Raw genomic sequence first — 17,111 nt, forward strand, 5'->3', positions numbered from 1 at the left:
TCTGTTGGTGGGGAGAAAATGGGGGGGGGGAATAACTTGTGTGCAGAGTTGTTCGGCCCTGCAGCTTGGCCTTAAAGCTGCAGTGGCCAATTAAGCAGGAAATAGCTTGGTCACTAGGGTGGTTTAACACCATGGTCCTCAAGAGGTTAAAGAGTTTGTCAATCATATAGAAACAATTCCTCACCATTACAAGTTTCTTGTTGTCTGGCAAGAAAATTAAGAAAATAAAACTCTCAGAAATCAGAAATCTTGTTTATTGTGTTAAATTGTGTTAAATTGTTACAGCATTTCATAAGCATATTGTAAATTCACAATTATATGATTGATAGGGCCAATCTTGGGCCTGATCTCTTAACAGTGGAAAATCATAAAAATCACACTTAAGAACAAAAAACTAACAAACAAAAGAAAAAAGCTCAGACAAAAAAACAAGCAAAAAAGAAAGCCAGCCTACACCATTTGCTTCATTTGGAAAATAATGAAATTCAATCTCCTAAAGAAAAACACTTGTAAATTATTTCTAATAATGGTTTAAGCTCGATGAAAAGGTGTTAGCGGCGCCCATACTTATGAGAACTGCCACTTTTTGTGTTCCAGTGATATTCGAAGTGGTGTTTGGTAGGAGAAGTAACGAACTCGTAATGGATTCCTTGTCCTCCAGACATGCTACTGCCTCCTGTAACAAAGATTCATATGTCAGTGACTCCATTCACTTTCATTGCGACCGGTTTCACACGGTTTCACGGTTGTTGTGCGATCGGCTGATCGCACCGCAACGCCAAAATAAGCTTATGGAGTTTTCTGCGGCAGTGCGCGGTAATCTCCATTCTGGCTTCAGGCCAAGCAGGAAGTGAGGCTTTCTAATGTTCACTTCCTGTGTCTGGAATTCGAATTGCGCGGACGTGTACTGGAAAAATACGGTTCCGCTCATGCGCGCCACAACGCGATAGTCAAAAAACTTTAGACAACCAAAGATAGTAATTTAGAGTACATATGTATTATGTAAATTGGGTTTCATTTATTCATCCACTAAGGTGCATGTTGAATCTTCATCTAAAGTCACCCATACATGGTACAATTTCTTATTTATTTTGTTTTTGGATTAGATAATTTCGTCAATTATTCAGGTAGATCAAATATAAAGATTTTTTACAACATATCCGATCGGATTTTTATAGAAAAAAAATAGGATAAACGTTTGTTTTTCTTGATCGAAAAAAAAGATTATTTTTGACTTTCATTCGATTTGATGATTTTGGTTGAATAAACAGGAAAATTGAAAGTTTTTATTGTACCTTGTATGGGTTCCATAAGTGTGCAGCCTCAGAAGAAGTGTCTCATTGCGCAAAACCATTAGACAACCTGACAACCACTATTTCACCAGCCCCCAAGGACACCCAATAGGAGATTGTGTTATTCACCACTTTGATTGAATAAATTAATCCCGATTTGCATAAGTAGTGGGGACACAAAACAATAAAATACAGATTCTCTTAGCAAAATGTTAATACGGTAATATATAAACATTGCAAGTATGAACATGTTAGAATGGAGAACAATGCAAGGCAAATTAATGGCTACAAATAAGGATGGTCGGATTTCCGACTCAGATGAAATCCTGCATTCCGAGAAGTGTCTTTCTGATTTCCATAGGCAAGGAACACGCTCCTCTGTCAAAGTCAGGTCTCACCTGGATTCAGATGGCTGCCTGTGAGATACAGTCTGCATGCGCTAGAGTCCCTTTAAATCGCCAGGGACCAGGCTCCCAGGTTGACAGCATGGTGGAATCATCTGGAGTACATGGCCCGGTCACGGTGGTGATTTATGGGGACACTGGGGCATACAGGCTGTATCTCACCTACAGCCATCAGAATCCAGGTGCAACCTGTCTTTGACAGAGAAGCGTGTTCCTTGCCTATTGTTTTTAGAGTGCTCTTTTTCTTTTTTCTTTAATACAGTGGCTTCCAAGAGCTGCCTAAACCAGGTTACCTGATCGCACTAAAACGGGGGTTTTATCCAGATTCTCGCCAACAGACTCTTTCCGATTTCCATGTAATTCCAAAAACTGCAGAATGTTTTGGGGTTTTGTTTTTTTTTTGCTATTTTTTCACATACATGATTAACAAGCCCCTACTGGACAGGCGACCCTGAGATTGGAATGGTAATCGTCTATAACCGCAACCGGACCCCAGCTCCAGAGGGTTCAGATACTGATCTCCTTCAGCCACCAACCACTGGGGAGGGGTTATGGTAATGATCACCACTATGTGTGCACAGAACAGCAGCAGACTGCAGGTTCAGCTGCAGCCATTCCTGTGGCTGTTTAGATGATCACATGAGGAAGGGCACCCCCCACAGGAGTAGAGATGTGTATGATGCAGCACTGGGGGGTCCATTATTAATGATTGATGCAATGCTAGGTTTGTTGCTTACAAATAACTGTGCTTTTTATGACAATTAAAGACAAGGAGGTTGATTACTAAGCTTCGTTGCTAACAAAGCGCTCTTTTAGCTATCTGAGCCCAGCGTAATTTATCAGCGCACGCTATGGCTGCATAGCGTGCGCAGGGGATAATAACACTCCCTGCTGTCATTAAGCTGTGCTGCTGTAGCAGCGAAGCTTAGTAAATCAACATCAAAGATTGTTGCAAACAGCTGAGGGTTTCCTGTCTGTCTGTCTGTCTGTCTGTCTTTGTGTGGTTAGTTTTTGAACACAGTAATCATATGTTATAAACTGAGCAATAAAAAAAAGTACCTGTGCTGCCTGAAACTCCGCCTCCTAGACCACCCAATCCTCCCCCTCCTAGACCTGCAAAGGAGAAAAAAATGTTACAAAATGATTACTGGCCACAGAAACCCATATTTAACAAACAGGACTGAGAAAGTAATGGGAGGTGGGGGTGGGGGGGCTGGATGAATGGAATAATAATCACAAGTCAAAACATTCTTCTGACTACTCACTCAGTCCACCGGATCCTGTCCCTCCTCCAGCTTTCATAAAATAAGAAAAAAAGGTATACAAATATAAACTTATGTAATATTACACAGAACTTGACAGAGTACATAGTCATGTCACTGGCTGTCCGCAGTGGTGCTCACAACCTAATCGCTACCATAGTCATAGTCTAATGTCCTACCATATTATTATGTATTTATTTACATAGCACTGACATCTTCTGCAGCACATTACAGAGTACATAGTCATGTCACTGACTGTCCTCAGAGGAGCTCACAATCTTATCCCACCATAGTCATAGCCTAATGTCCTACCATATTAATATTATGCATTTATATAGCACCAACATCTTCTGCAGCACTTTACAGTGTACATAGTCATGTCACACTCACTAACTGTCCTTAGAGAAGCTCACAGTCTTACACCACCATAGTCATAGTCTAATTTACTAATGATGAATATGGAGGAGAGAGCGGGTTTCAAAGCCCTGCTGTACAACATTTTTCTGACTACTCACTCAGTGCACCTTCCAGCGCTCCTCCGGCTCCGGTCAGGACATCACCTTTTACAAATATAATTTATAAATGTTATTACACTTAAAACACACAACCCAGGTCCTAATACATTAAACTTTATCATTCCATGACCTTATATTACATGATATATTTTCAACACCCAGAAAATAAAAACAAACAAATACAAAAAAAAATTATATAAAATAATATATGCAGACCTAAATAACAGTGCTGTGTAAGTCTTTTTTTAGTATTAGCTCTTTCCAGTCCTATGTCCCAATCGCCCACATCCCCCCAGGCACTTACATTTTTCGGTATGCTGGGGGGAGGGAGCAGTGATGATTAAGGGGCCTGTACCTCTTTGCAATAGAGGGAGGAGGTGGCCTAGCATCCATGGGGGGGGGGGGGGGGGGCGGAGGCAGCACCAGCTCATGAGACGAAGCTCCGCCCCTTGCAAGCGCACCAACATAATTCCATTATTACGTGCCACCGCAAAGGTGCTGGAGGAAATCACATAAGGGGATGCTGTGCAGGTCCAGATATGTCAGTGGGACCCCTACAGCAAACCTAAATGTGCCCACATGATATTTATATTACCTGGCTTAGTGACTGTGGATAGTGCCAGTGTTGGTCAGCATGTCAGACTTGGTCCAACACTGAATAGGATGATGTTGTGCCAGATTTTATCTGGTGTGACAAAGTGCCAGGCAAAGGGCCACGCTCTTTGTCAAAAGTGGTTTGCGATAGATGGTATGTTACACCCGGGGTCAGGCGCTACATCTTGTAGCAGCTCCGGAAGATAGGCTTTTGCTGACTGTCAAGAGTGGCAGTGGGTAAAGTCTTGATGTTGGGTCCGGAGCTGACCAGATGTAGAGCAGGGCGGGGTCACCAGGTCCTGGGGGGATAATTTTGCAGGATTCTGTGGCCTTCTTCCTGTCTGGCCCACAAAGGGTTAGCAACAGAGCTAATAAGCCTCTGGAGAGGTGAGAGAGAGGTGTGTCCAGCAGGTCCTGCCAGTCTGCATGCAGGGCCGGTTCTCTCATGAAACAATGTGCAACATTTGCAGCATTTCTGTACTGTGTGTACCTTCCTGAGGAGGAATGGAGGAGTGGCTGAGGGTGAGCAGTCTGTTTGTCACAGCCTCACAGCCAGCCAGTGTGCTATTGTGTTGAGCTGCAGCATGTCTTGTGAGAACATTAAATGAAGAAGAGTAAAATGGGGGGGGGGGGGGGGGCGCATCCTCCCAAGTTTGCCTCAGGCAACAAAAAGTCTAGAACCAGCCCTGTCTGCATGGAAAAGGAATCTGTTTGTTTCCAGGATAGGGTTGCAACCTCAACCTTTAAATACTGGCACATATGATTAATACATGCCTTGTGGCTAATTAGTTTAGCCCCAGAACCTGTATAATTCATATGTGTCGGTGTTTAAAGGGATGAGGTGGCAACACTGTTCCAGGAAGTAGCTCTTCTGAGAAGCTGCTACAGGTGACTGCATGTGTTTGGACTGACGTTTTGTGTTGCTCAATGCTGAAAGTAAGCACCCGGCTGGAATTGGCCTTACCTTTGTTTTGTGGATTTACTTTATGACTGAACTGCAAACTGTTGCTTGTGAACCTGCTGCCAAATAAACTTTGATTCAGTTTGAATACAAACCTGCTTTGAGCTGTTCTTACTATGTTGAGATGTTCCTACTAAGGCCCGGTTCACATTAGTGTTCGCTATCCGGATTTCCCGGATCTGATCCGGACCGCATACTGTACAAACGGAACGTACGGTCCGCATAGCAATGCAAAGGCTATGCGGACGTTCACATACGTACGTTCCGTACAGTACGGATCCGGACCGGATCCGGACAGTTTTCCAACATGCGCTATTTTTTGGACCGGAGCCGGACCTGAGCCTGACAGCACCATCCGGAACACAGAAACCAATGGGGAATGGAAGGCACAGAACACACTGCATACAAAAACCTGACGTTCTACCCCGCTTCCTATGCGTATACAAGCGGCCATTCCGGATGGGGACACATGGGCCAAGCATGTCTGGAGTGGAGCAGCAGTGACAGACGTGCTGGAGCTGTTTGGCAGAATGTCGGAGGCGGGGGTGAGGCCTACAGCGGAGGAACCTGATTCTACAGGTGCACCAGGTGCACCTTCTGCTGACCAACATTTTTTTCTTAAAATTTCGCTATTTTTTGCCCACGGATCCGGATGGCAGCCTGATGCATGCCTGATACAAACGGACCGGATCCGGATCGGAACCGTACGGTTCTGATCAGGATCAGGTCAGGATCCGATCAGGATCCGATCAGGATCCGGTCCGTTTACTTGCCAAAACGCAAGTGTGAACGGGGTCTAAATGTTATCCTTTGAAGCTGATCCCTCACACTGGCAACAGCGCCATCTAGTGCCAGCCAGGTTTACTATGTTGGACTATGTCCAACTTTATGCCTTTAGTGGAAAATAGATAAAGTATAAAATCCAGTGGCGTAGCAATAGGGGGTGCAGAGATTGGGACCGCATCGGGGCCCTTGGGCCAGAGGGGCCCACCCTCAACTACAGCATTAGCTCTCTATTGGTCCTGTGCTGGTAATTATCACATCTATAGATGCTTTGAATAGTGGTAATCATTAACAAGCTGTTCCCCATCCCCTTCTTCCACCTCTGACACTGTGGTTGTCCTTGGCAGATTTGGTGCGCCGTATCAATGGTTATGTATAGAGTGCGTGGGTGTGCCCCAATGTAAAACTTGCATCAGGGCCCACAGCTCCCTAGCTACCCCACTGATAAAATCCATTATAATTTGCAGCCATTTGTTTTAAAAACAATACTAACCCTGAGGCCCCTTTTACACTTACCATGTCACGTCCCAGCCCGGTACTCTCCCCCTGCCGCAGATTGTCGCAGTGGCCATTAAAGTCAATGAGGCATGACACACATTGCCTGCGGTGTGACGTGATGTGTCGGAAGTGCTACGGGCACCACACAGGGGCGTAGGAATAGGCCCTGCAGCCCCTGCGCCCGCGGGGGGGCCCGGCCCCCCCCCTGGGGCCCGCTCGGGGCCGTTTTGTGGGTGCTGGAGGGGTGGCAGCATGAGGGGAAAGCCTTGCCCACAGTCGGCGGGGAGAGGGGTAGTTCCCCCCTCTCCCTCACCTCGGGGCTCTCCCCTCTGCGCTCCCCTCCAGCTCGTAAGTGTCTGTGGGGCTGTGGTGGGCAGCGAGCGGCGGGCAGATACATACCTGCTTCCGTGCGTTCCATCGGAGACTTCTCCCTCTAGCGGCTGACGTCACTTCCGGAAAAATCTGCAGGGGGGCCCGGTGGGGCCTAGTTACGCCCCTGGCACCACAGAAGTAATGTACAAGCTGCAAATGCGTTACCCTGTGACTCCCAAAAGCACGACTTAAGTCGAGTGTTTTCTTCTACAGTCACACCGCAGTTATAACGCAGGGTGCGACTTTTTGGGTGCAGTGTGATTATTTACATTTTCTAGCTTCCTGTACTTTAAGGACCAGAGCCTTTTTTTCTATTTTAGTGGGGGGAGACCTGAGAGGCCTGGCAGCCAGCTCAGAGCCCTGGGGAAATTCAGTTTGCCCCTATGGAAGCACCGGCCATGTCAGCACCAAATCCTACCGCACTGAATCCATGCATACACCATCTCAGGGTAGACTTATCCCAGCCTGATTTGGACAAAATACGAAGGAAGGATGAATTAAATATAATCATTACCTGCAGTTTTAACAAGTCCACCAAGAAGACCTGTAAAATGAGAGTTTGTTGTAATCTTATGTCTTTATACCAGCATAATTAATTCATGATACCATCCATCCATAATACCAGAAATTAAGTTGATGAAGCAGCTGAAAGCCAGACTTGCTAAGTGAACACAAGGAGGCTGGTAAAGCTACGAGTAATAAGCTGGGCTGGAATGAAACATGTCAGTCACTACCTTGGCTAAAATCTGTTTTTTTAATAAAATGGCTTAAAGGACCACTGTCGCAAAAAACTTAAAATTTAAAATATGTGTAAACATATATAAATAAAAAGGACATTTCTTCCAGAGTAAAATGAGCCATAAATTACTTTTCTCCTATGTTGCTGTCACTTACAGCAGGTAGTAGAAATCTGACATTACCAACAGGTTTTGGTCCATCTCTCCATAGGGAATTCTCAGCATGGCCTTCATTCTTTATAAAGGCATTCCCTGAAAAAGATGTATATAAACATGCTGACCAGCCTTCCTGCTCACTGTACACTTTTTTGGCAGTTGGACAGAGCAACTTCCATTCACCAAGTGCTTTTAAAGAGAACCTGTACTTAGTAAAATTATTTAAAATAAACACATGAGGTAACTTCAAATGAACATTACATGGTTACCTTGGCATCAGTTCCTCTCAGAAGCTCACCATTTTCTGCTAACAGTGATTCCTTCCAGTTCTGACAACATTTTGTCAGAACTGAAATATATCAGTTGCTGTTGGTTATATATCAGTTGCTGTCAGTTACAGCTGAGAGGAGAACTGATGTGTCCATGTTTCCCTATGGCTTAAGTGGGCGATGTTACAGTTTAACTGTGTGCTGACCAGAAAGCTGTTATGGTGTAATGGCTATTTTCAAAATGGAGGAGAATTTCATTGATCACAGTGGACAAACAGGGTGAAGGAGAGAAAAAATAGATTGAGGAGTAGACTACACAGGAGGTAAGTATGACTTGTGCATGCTTATTTTGACTTTTAATTTTCAGTTCAGGTTTTCTTTAAATAATTAAGAAAATCCAGGGAAACCCCCCTTCCCGTGAGGTGATGGGCTTGTCCACTGGTGTAACAATAGGGGAAGCAGTCCCCGCCCACGCGGGGGGGGGGGGGGGGGGGCTGGGACCCGCTCATGGCCATTTTGGGGGGGCAGGAGGGGTCGCAGCATGAGGGGAGTACTTTGCACATCAGCAGGGAGGGGGGAAAGTCCCCCCCCATACCTTAAATTCTTGTAGGGGAGCCCGGGGACTTCTAGTTACGCCCCTGGGCTTGTCCAAAACCTTTCGGCTCTGTAAGATTTCTACTATCTACTGTAAGTGACAGCAACATAGGAGAGAAGTAATGTATGGCTCATTTTACTCTGGAAGAAACATACTTCTTATTTGTATATGTTTACAAATATTTAAAATTTTAGGATTTTTCTGACAGTGGTCCTTTAAGAAGGTTTGGATGAACTAACCTAGCATCATGATATATGCTATAATGATATATGCCCGTTTCATTGCCAAAAGTGACCAGATAGCCAATACTGCTAACAGAGGCATTTCGAGGGGCTTGCCATGACTTGCATTGCTTCCTCTTTGGCCGTTGGATATTCTTAAAGGACATCCCGAAGAGGGGAAGATTACTGTAGATTTACTTACTTGGGGCTTCTTCTAGCCCCCTAGCAGTCTACCTTGTGCCTTACCATAGTTTTGCTGCCCTTCAGGGTGCTGCTGTCCCCTTCAAACTATCCCCAAGCACAGCTGTGGTCATGGGCTACTGTGTACGATCAGAAATGTCAGCATGCCTCTCTTGATTACACTCCTGTGGCTGGGAGCACCCTGCACCGTTTAAGTCTTTGTGAACTGTGCCAGCGCAGAATTCTCCATGCCACAGGGCCATGATCGAGAGAGGTGCACGGACACGCCTGTGCATGCGCAGTAGCCCATGACCACAGCTGTGGTCGAAAGCTTTTAGAAGGGACAACTGCACTATGGAGGGCAACGGAGCTACAGCTAGTGATGATCGTAATTATGATTACGCAAATTTTTATATAGATTTTTACAATTACGCCTATACATAACTACAACTAGTAAGTTCAATTGATTTTGCATAGTCATTCGTAATTTTACGTAAAATTTCACATAATTTTTACGTAATTTCATGCCGAATTTAGCAGGGAATACCAAAGTCCCCATACATGCTATTGACACCAAAATTGCTACATATGTCAAGGGGAATAGTGGATACAAGACAAAAAAATATTTTTTAAAAAGGCCTTGTAAAAAATAGTTTTTAAACTCAGAAAAATGACAGTTTAAAAAAAAAAAATTTCTATGCATTTTTAAAATCGCTTTCGGAAAATTCTTTTTTTTTTTGGTCTTGTACCCTCTATTCCCCTTAAAGTGTAACTGTCGGGCATAAAATAAAAAATCAATTCTTTATTTTTATCTGGTAAACAAGTAATAAGGATGCTAATCAGGCAATGCAAAAGTTAAAATTACTATTACTTTTCTTGCTGATAAATGATCATTCCCCAGTTTACCTGACTCTTATTGACAACAGGAGAGGCAGAGCTGAAGCTGGAAGCTCTGCCCCTTCCAGGAAATGCCTGCGGATTGCCCCCAGGCGATTTGGGGGTTTTGCAGCCCTCGTTTTGCGGCGGGGACACGGCGGATTACTTGTAATGGGAGCACTGAAGCGAACTCCCTTATGCGGCCCAGCCTCATCCTGACTTTGCCTCCTGCGGCACCCATGTAAATTGAGTTTGAGACCTCTGTGCTAGAGGTTTTTGGTGTGTACTGTGCCTTAGGCCTGGTGCACACCGAGCGGTTTTGTTAGCGTTTTCAAAAATGCTGCTGCCTCTGAAAACGCTTGGCTAATGTATTGCAATGGGATGGTGCACACCAGCGGTTTGAGGTTTTTAGCAAACTGCAAACGTGCCTCCTGCTGCATTTTTGAGGTTTGCAGAAGCGTTTCTGCCTCAATGTAAAGTATAGGAAAAGCTCAAACCGCTCTGAAAAATGCTAGATCGGTTTTCCAGGCGTTTTTGTTACAGTAGCTGTTCAGTAACAGCTTTACTGTAACAATATATAAAATCTGCTACACAAAAACGCTCCCAAAAACGTTAGGCATGTTTAGAAAACCTCTCTAAACATGCCTAGAATCGCTCTGAAGATCTGTTTCAAAAACCTCTAGCGTTTTGCAGGTCTGCTAGAGGTTTTTGGTGTGCGCTGGGCCTCACTGATCATCTTGAACTGGTAGTTTCTTAATGACTTTTCCACAGGTAGTTGATAAGCAGTGAAATGCCTCTCAAACTCGCTGCTGCTGCCTGGAATCTGCTTGCTGCTGCCTGCTAACTGCTTGCTGAGCACACAGTTCAATTGCTCATGGAAAAGAGGCCTAAAGTAATAATATGTTATTTGGAAATGATAAATTAAGCATTAAAATTACCTCCAGTTCCTCCAAGTAAACCTCCAAGAAGACCTGAAAAAAAATGTAAACATTATATTCTTGAGTTATTTACTAATAAACGTTTACTATTCCCTGCACATGATCAATCAAATAATTCGAACAATTGGTCAGTAGAGCTAATTTTAGGATTTCAATCGGGGAGAGTGTACTTTCTTAAAGAGACTCCGTAACAAAAATTGCATCCTGTTTTTTATCATCCTACAAGTTCCAAAAGCTATTCTAATGTGTTCTGGCTTACTGCAGCACTTTCTGCTATCACCATCTCTGTAATAAATCAACTTATCTCTCTCTTGTCAGACTTGTCAGCCTGTGTCTGGAAGGCTGCCAAGTTCTTCAGTGTTGTGGTTCTGTGATGCATCTCCCCCCTCCAGGCCCCTCTATGCACACTGCCTGTGTACTATTTAGATTAGGGCAGCTTCTCTCTTCTCTCTTATCTTTTACAAGCTGGATAAATCGTCCTCTGAGCTGGCTGGGCTTTCACATAATGAGGAATTACATACAGGCAGAACTGTCTGCACTCTGCAGGAAGAAACAGCCACTTCAGTGCTGCAGGGGGGAAGAAACACACAAATGATCTCTTGAGATTTAAAAGGAAGGGTGTATACAGCCTGCTTGTGTATGAATGTATTTTCTATGTGTGGACATACTGTACATCAACCTACTTCCTGTTTTGGTGGCCATTTTGTTTGTTTATAAACAAACTTTTTAAAACTGTTTTTAACCACTTTTAATGCGGCGAGGAGCGGCGAAATTGTGACAGAGGGTAAAAGGAGATGTCCCCTAACGCACTGATATGTTTACTTTTGTGCGATTTTAACAATACAGATTCTCTTTAAAGAGACACTGAAGCGAAAAAAAAATGATGATATTATGATTTGTATGTGTAGCACAGCTAAGAAATAAAACATTAAGATCAGATACATCAGTCTAATTGTTTCCAGTACAGGAAGAGTTGAGAAACTCCAGTTGTTATCTCTATGCAAACAAGCCATTAAGCTCTCCGACTAAGTTAGTCATGGAGAGGGCTGTTATCTGACTTATTATCTCAACTGTTCCTGGACTATTTACTTTTCCTCTGCCAGAGGAGAGGTCATTACTTCACAGACTGCTCTGAAAGACTCATTTTGAATGCTGAGTGTTGTGTAATGTACACATATTATAGAATGATGCAATGTTAGAAAAAACACTATATACCTGAAAATAAAAGTATGAGAATATTTTCTTTGCTGCTAATCTTCTAGTAATTATTCATAGTACACAACCAATTAACTATATCATATATTTTTTTTCGCTTCAGTGTCTCTTTAAAGAGGACCCTTATCAAAGGATAGTAATATGTGATAAAAAATCAATAGATTGCAAAGTAAGAAGTTAAAATTAGAAGCTAGATCAAGATAGATCAAGAAATGATTGGCACTCGTTGTGTAATTTGTTCATGTTGTGTAATTCCCCTTGAGGGTAGGAACACAATAGGCAGTGCGGGAAAGGTAGCCTTTTGCTGCATTGTTAGTGTGTTTTACATGTGTTTGCAGGTCGCATCTATAAATTGCGGATGCGTTATGTATGCGTTTTGCATTCTTTTTTTAATGTGCTTTATACAAATCAATAGGAAGTCAACAGGAAGCAGAAATACATCATCGAACTTGTTTATTTACAAAAAGCATACATAACACTCTAAGATGCAATATCTTTGCGTCACTAGTGACTTTCTGTATGCGCGTTTTAGATGCGTTTCGGGAAAAATATGCAGCAAGACCACAGTTTTTATTACAGTGCATTGCAGAATGCAAGCACATGCGATTTACGCCGTGCTAGCGTTTCTGCCTAGTGTGTTCCTACCATGAAGCAGACATGTAAAAAACAAGAACAACTGCCATTATCATGTGACATGTGTATACATATACTGTGTACAGTATTATTATTATTTATTGTATTTATAAAGTGCCAACATATTACGCAGCACTGGACATTAAATTAGGTTACAGACAATATTTAGGGGTGACATACAGCAATACGACAATACAGGAATACAAGAAAACCAGATCACACAGCACAGTAGGAGTACAAGGTAATGCTTAATCAGTCACTGGGTGGAGCATGGAGATTAGGCAAGTTAGGTTCACTCAGATGCATAGCTTGGGTTTACAGTAATGGAGGTGCATGATCAGGTAGGACACAAAAGGAGGAGGACCCTGCCCAAAGGCTTACAATCTAGAGGGAGAGGTAGGGACACGAGAGGTAGGGGACCATAGTTCAGCTGTGGGTTGAGAGCACTTGTGAGGGGTGGTAGGCCAGAGTGAAAAGGTGAGTTTTGAGGGCCTTCTTGAAGGTGTTGAAGGAGGGGGCTGCCCTAATGGGGGGAGGTAGGGAGTTCCATAGTGTTGGAGCAGCTCTTGTGAAGTCCTGGAGGTGTGCATGGGACTGGGTGATGTGGGGGACGGTCAGGCGAAGTTTATTGGAGGAGCGGAGTGAGCGGCTTGGTGTGTATCTCTGAGTAAGATCAGAAATGTAGGTTGGACAGGTTTTGTGGACGGATTTGTAGGTCAGACAAAATATCTTGAATCTGATTCTGGACTGGATAGGAAGCCAGTGGAGGGATTTACGGAGGGGAGCCGCCCTGGTGGAGCGATGGTAAAATATATGTATATATACACACAGAGGGAGATTCTGCTTGCTTGGCCATTGGCAACTGTCATTAGTTCCATAGTTCCAACAATGCACAGAGGTTCACAGATGGGGAACTGTCAGGGCCATGGCATGACACTGTAGGAGGGGTTTCACAACAATATCAGCCATACAAATGTCTCTGTTGATATATTAGAGAAAAGGTAGAGATTTCTCATGGAAAAGGGGGTATCCGCTACTTATTGGGATGAATTTCAATCCTGGGTTAAAGCTTCTGAAAAGGATTTTTTGTTTGTAATGTCATGTATGTCTGTATTAAAGAGAATCTGTATTGTTAAAATCACACAAAAGTAAACATACCAGTGCGTTAGGGGACATCTCCTATTACCCTCTGTCACAATTTCGTCGCTCCCTGCCGCATTAAAAGTGGTTAAAACCAGTTTTAAAAAGTTTGTTTATAAACAAACAAAATGGCCACCAAAACAGGAAGTAGGTTGATGTACAGTATGTCCACACATAGAAAATACATCCATACACAAGCAGGCTGTATACAGCATTCCTTTTGAATCTCAAGAGATCATTTGTGTGTTTCTTTCCCCCTGCATCTCTCATGCACTGAAGTTTCAGGCTGCTCTTTTCTTCCTGCAAACAGCTTTGCCCTTGTCTGTAATTCCTCACTATGTGAAAGCCCAGTCAGCTCAGAGGACGATTTATCCAGCTTGTAAAAGATAAGAGAGAAGAGAGAAGCTGCTCTAATCTAAATAACACACAGGCAGTGTGCATAGGGGGGCCTGGAAGGGGGAGTTCATAGCAGAACCACAACACTGAAGAACTTGGCAGCCTTCCAGACACAGGCCGACAAGTCTGATAGGGGAAAGATACATTGATTTATTACAGAGACTGTGATAGTAGAAAGTGCTGCAGTAAGCCAGAACACATTAGAATAGCTTTTGGAACTTGTAGGATGATAAAAAACAGAATGCAATTTTTGTTACGGAGTCTCTTTAAAGCATGTGCCACCCACAGCCAGCTGACACCAGATGACTGTCGGCTGTGGGAATCACATATAGTATGCAATATTATAATGCATGCAGCAAGTTTTTTTGTCCCACATACGGGAGCCACATTTTAATATGTATGAGCCAATTGATTAGAATTGGTAAACAGCGTCTCATCCCGTAGGCGTCTTTTCCACAGACTGTTGAACTGTGTGCTCAGTAAGCAGTTACCAGGCAGCAGTGAGCAGCAGTTATCTGGCAGCAACAAGCAGTTACCAGGCAGCAGTGAACATTTATGAGAGTTTAAGAGACATTTTACTGCCTATCAACAGTCCCTGGACAAGAGGCCTTATTTTGTTTGTTCGCTTTCAGTGTAATTGAAAATACTTTTTCTAACACAGTAATGATTTGTTAACTTGCATAAATTTAGCCGTAACATTACCTCCTTTGCTGGAAACTCTTCCTTTACCTCCCAGACCTGAAAAATTTAAAGCAATAGAAGAATGTAATATACCCTAGAGATTTATCAGTATAATATACTAGGGGCTTGATTCACTAACCGGCTCTAAGCCAGTTAGTGTGCCTTATCACTTAGTGGGCACAAACTACAGCGCTAACTTTATCTGAGTTTAGTGTGCCTTATCTGAGGTTAGTGTGCCTTATCTGAGGTTAGTGTGCCTTATCTGAGGTTAGTGTGCCTTATCTGAGTTAGTGTGACTTATCTAAGGTTAGTGTGCCTTATCTGAGTTAGTGTGCCTTATCTGAGGTTAGTGTGCCTTATCTGAGGTTAGTGTGCCTTATCTGAGGTTAGTGTGCCTTATCTGAGGTTAGTGTGCTTTATCTGAGGTTAGTGTGACTTATCTGCAGCTTGCGATGTAGCTTTGTCCATCTTTTAGTGTGCACAAAGCTATTTACTGTGCACAAAGCTACTTAAGGCACACTAACCTCAGATAAGGCACACTAACCTCAGATAAGGCACACTAACTTCAGATAAGGCACACTAACCTCAGATAAGGCACACAAACCTCAGATAAGGCACACTAACCTCAGAAAAGGCACACTAACCTCAGATAAGGCACACTAACCTCAGATAAGGTACACTAACCTCAGATAAGGCACACTAACCTCAGATGAGGCACACTAACCTCAGATGAGGCACACTAACCTCAGATAAGGCACACTAACCTCAGATAAGGCACACTAACCTCAGATAAGGCACACTGACTCAGATAAGGCACACTAACCTCAGATAAGGCACACTAACCTCAGATAAGGCACACTAACTCAGATAAGGCACACTAACTCAGATAAGGCACACTAACCTCAGATAAGGCACACTAACTGGCTTAGCGCCGGAAAACTCTTTTTTTACTCCGGCGCTAACACTAAGTGAACACTGAATCAAGCCCAAGGAGCCTTACGAAATCCACAATGAAGCAGTGTAAGAAAGATCACAAACTTTTTGTAATTCCAAAAACTAAGTGCCTATACATGATTACTATTTAAGTATTCACTTTAGGTTAGTGTGCCTTATCTGCAGCTTGCGATGTAGCTTTGTCCATCTTTTAGTGTGCACAAAGCTATTTACTGTGCACAAAGCTACTTAAAGCACACTAACCTCAGATAAGGCACACTAACCTCAGATAAGGCACACTAACCTCAGATAAGGCACACTAACCTCAGATAAGGCACACAAACCTCAGATAAGGCACACTAACCTCAGAAAAGGCACACTAACCTCAGATAAGGCACACTAACCTCAGATAAGGTACACTAACCTCAGATAAGGCACACTAACCTAAGATGAGGCACACTAACCTCAGATGAGGCACACTAACCTCAGATAAGGCACACTAACCTCAGATAAGGCACACTAACCTCAGATAAGGCACACTGACTCAGATAAGGCACACTAACCTCAGATAAGGCACACTAACCTCAGATAAGGCACACTAACTCAGATAAGGCACACTAACTCAGATAAGGCACACTAACCTCAGATAAGGCACACTAACTGGCTTAGCGCCGGAAAACTCTTTTTTTACTCCGGCGCTAACACTAAGTGAACACTGAATCAAGCCCAAGGAGCCTTACGAAATCCACAATGAAGCAGTGTAAGAAAGATCACAAACTTTTTGTAATTCCAAAAACTAAGTGCCTATACATGATTACTATTTAAGTATTCACTTTACCAATGTTACCAATTATTACGTTATTTTTTATACTACACAAAATAAAATAGAAGCTAGAATAGTATAAATAAACAAAAATAATAATGACAACAATACTTTTTGCTATTCTGACTCAGCTTAGATGTGTCTCTTAAGAGTCGTGTCCAAGTGAACTTTTAAATTGTGCTTTTGTTTAAATTAATTATGAAAATTACCTGCAACTCCTGGCTGTCCGTGGAAATACAAGAAAGATCACAAACTTTTTTTGTACTTCCAAAAAGTAAGTGCTTACACATGATCACATGATTCCAATTTATGTATTTTTGCTGACTAATTTTGTAAAGCCATTTGTTACACTACACATAGTAAAATAGAAGCCAGAGTAGTATAAATAAAAAAATATTTATACAACTACAATACTATTTGCTATTCTGACTCTGCTTACTTGTATCTCTAAAGCGTTTTTGGGAATAAGCACATTTATTAAAAGTGTTGTCTTGGATAAAGGAAGTATAAAAAAAGGATCTGCACCTCCTAAACCTCCACCTCCAAGGCTGAGAGAACCTCCACCTCCAAGGCTGACAGACCCTCCACCTCCCAGACCTGAAAATCAAAAACCAAAACATCAAATCAGTATACCAGG

The 17,111-nt window shown here is 42.9% G+C and overlaps 1 protein-coding gene across 50 annotated transcripts in view; it reads right to left on the bottom strand.

Annotated features, from left to right (window-relative positions):
• Positions 1-236: 236 nt before the first annotated feature.
• The window catches only part of LOC137521919 (fibroin heavy chain-like), a 387,111-nt gene continuing 370,236 nt past the window's right edge, over positions 237-17,111 (bottom strand). For 49 of the 50 annotated variants that reach the window (XM_068241809.1, XM_068241813.1, XM_068241800.1 and 46 more), the window contains 8 exons: positions 17,000-17,071; positions 14,740-14,775; positions 10,654-10,686; positions 7,196-7,225; positions 3,474-3,518; positions 2,962-2,991; positions 2,756-2,809; positions 237-676 (listed from right to left, as the gene is read on the bottom strand). In XM_068241809.1, coding sequence (XP_068097910.1) covers positions 552-676; positions 2,756-2,809; positions 2,962-2,991; positions 3,474-3,518; positions 7,196-7,225; positions 10,654-10,686; positions 14,740-14,775; positions 17,000-17,071 — 425 coding nt within the window. In that variant the 3' untranslated portion in view covers positions 237-551. The remainder of the gene's footprint in view (positions 677-2,755; positions 2,810-2,961; positions 2,992-3,473; positions 3,519-7,195; positions 7,226-10,653; positions 10,687-14,739; positions 14,776-16,999; positions 17,072-17,111) is intronic. The other variant, XM_068241829.1, reaches the window with a different exon arrangement.

Source organism: Hyperolius riggenbachi, chromosome 6 (assembly GCF_040937935.1).
Source record: "Hyperolius riggenbachi isolate aHypRig1 chromosome 6, aHypRig1.pri, whole genome shotgun sequence".
Classification (NCBI taxonomy): Eukaryota; Metazoa; Chordata; class Amphibia; order Anura; family Hyperoliidae; genus Hyperolius; species Hyperolius riggenbachi.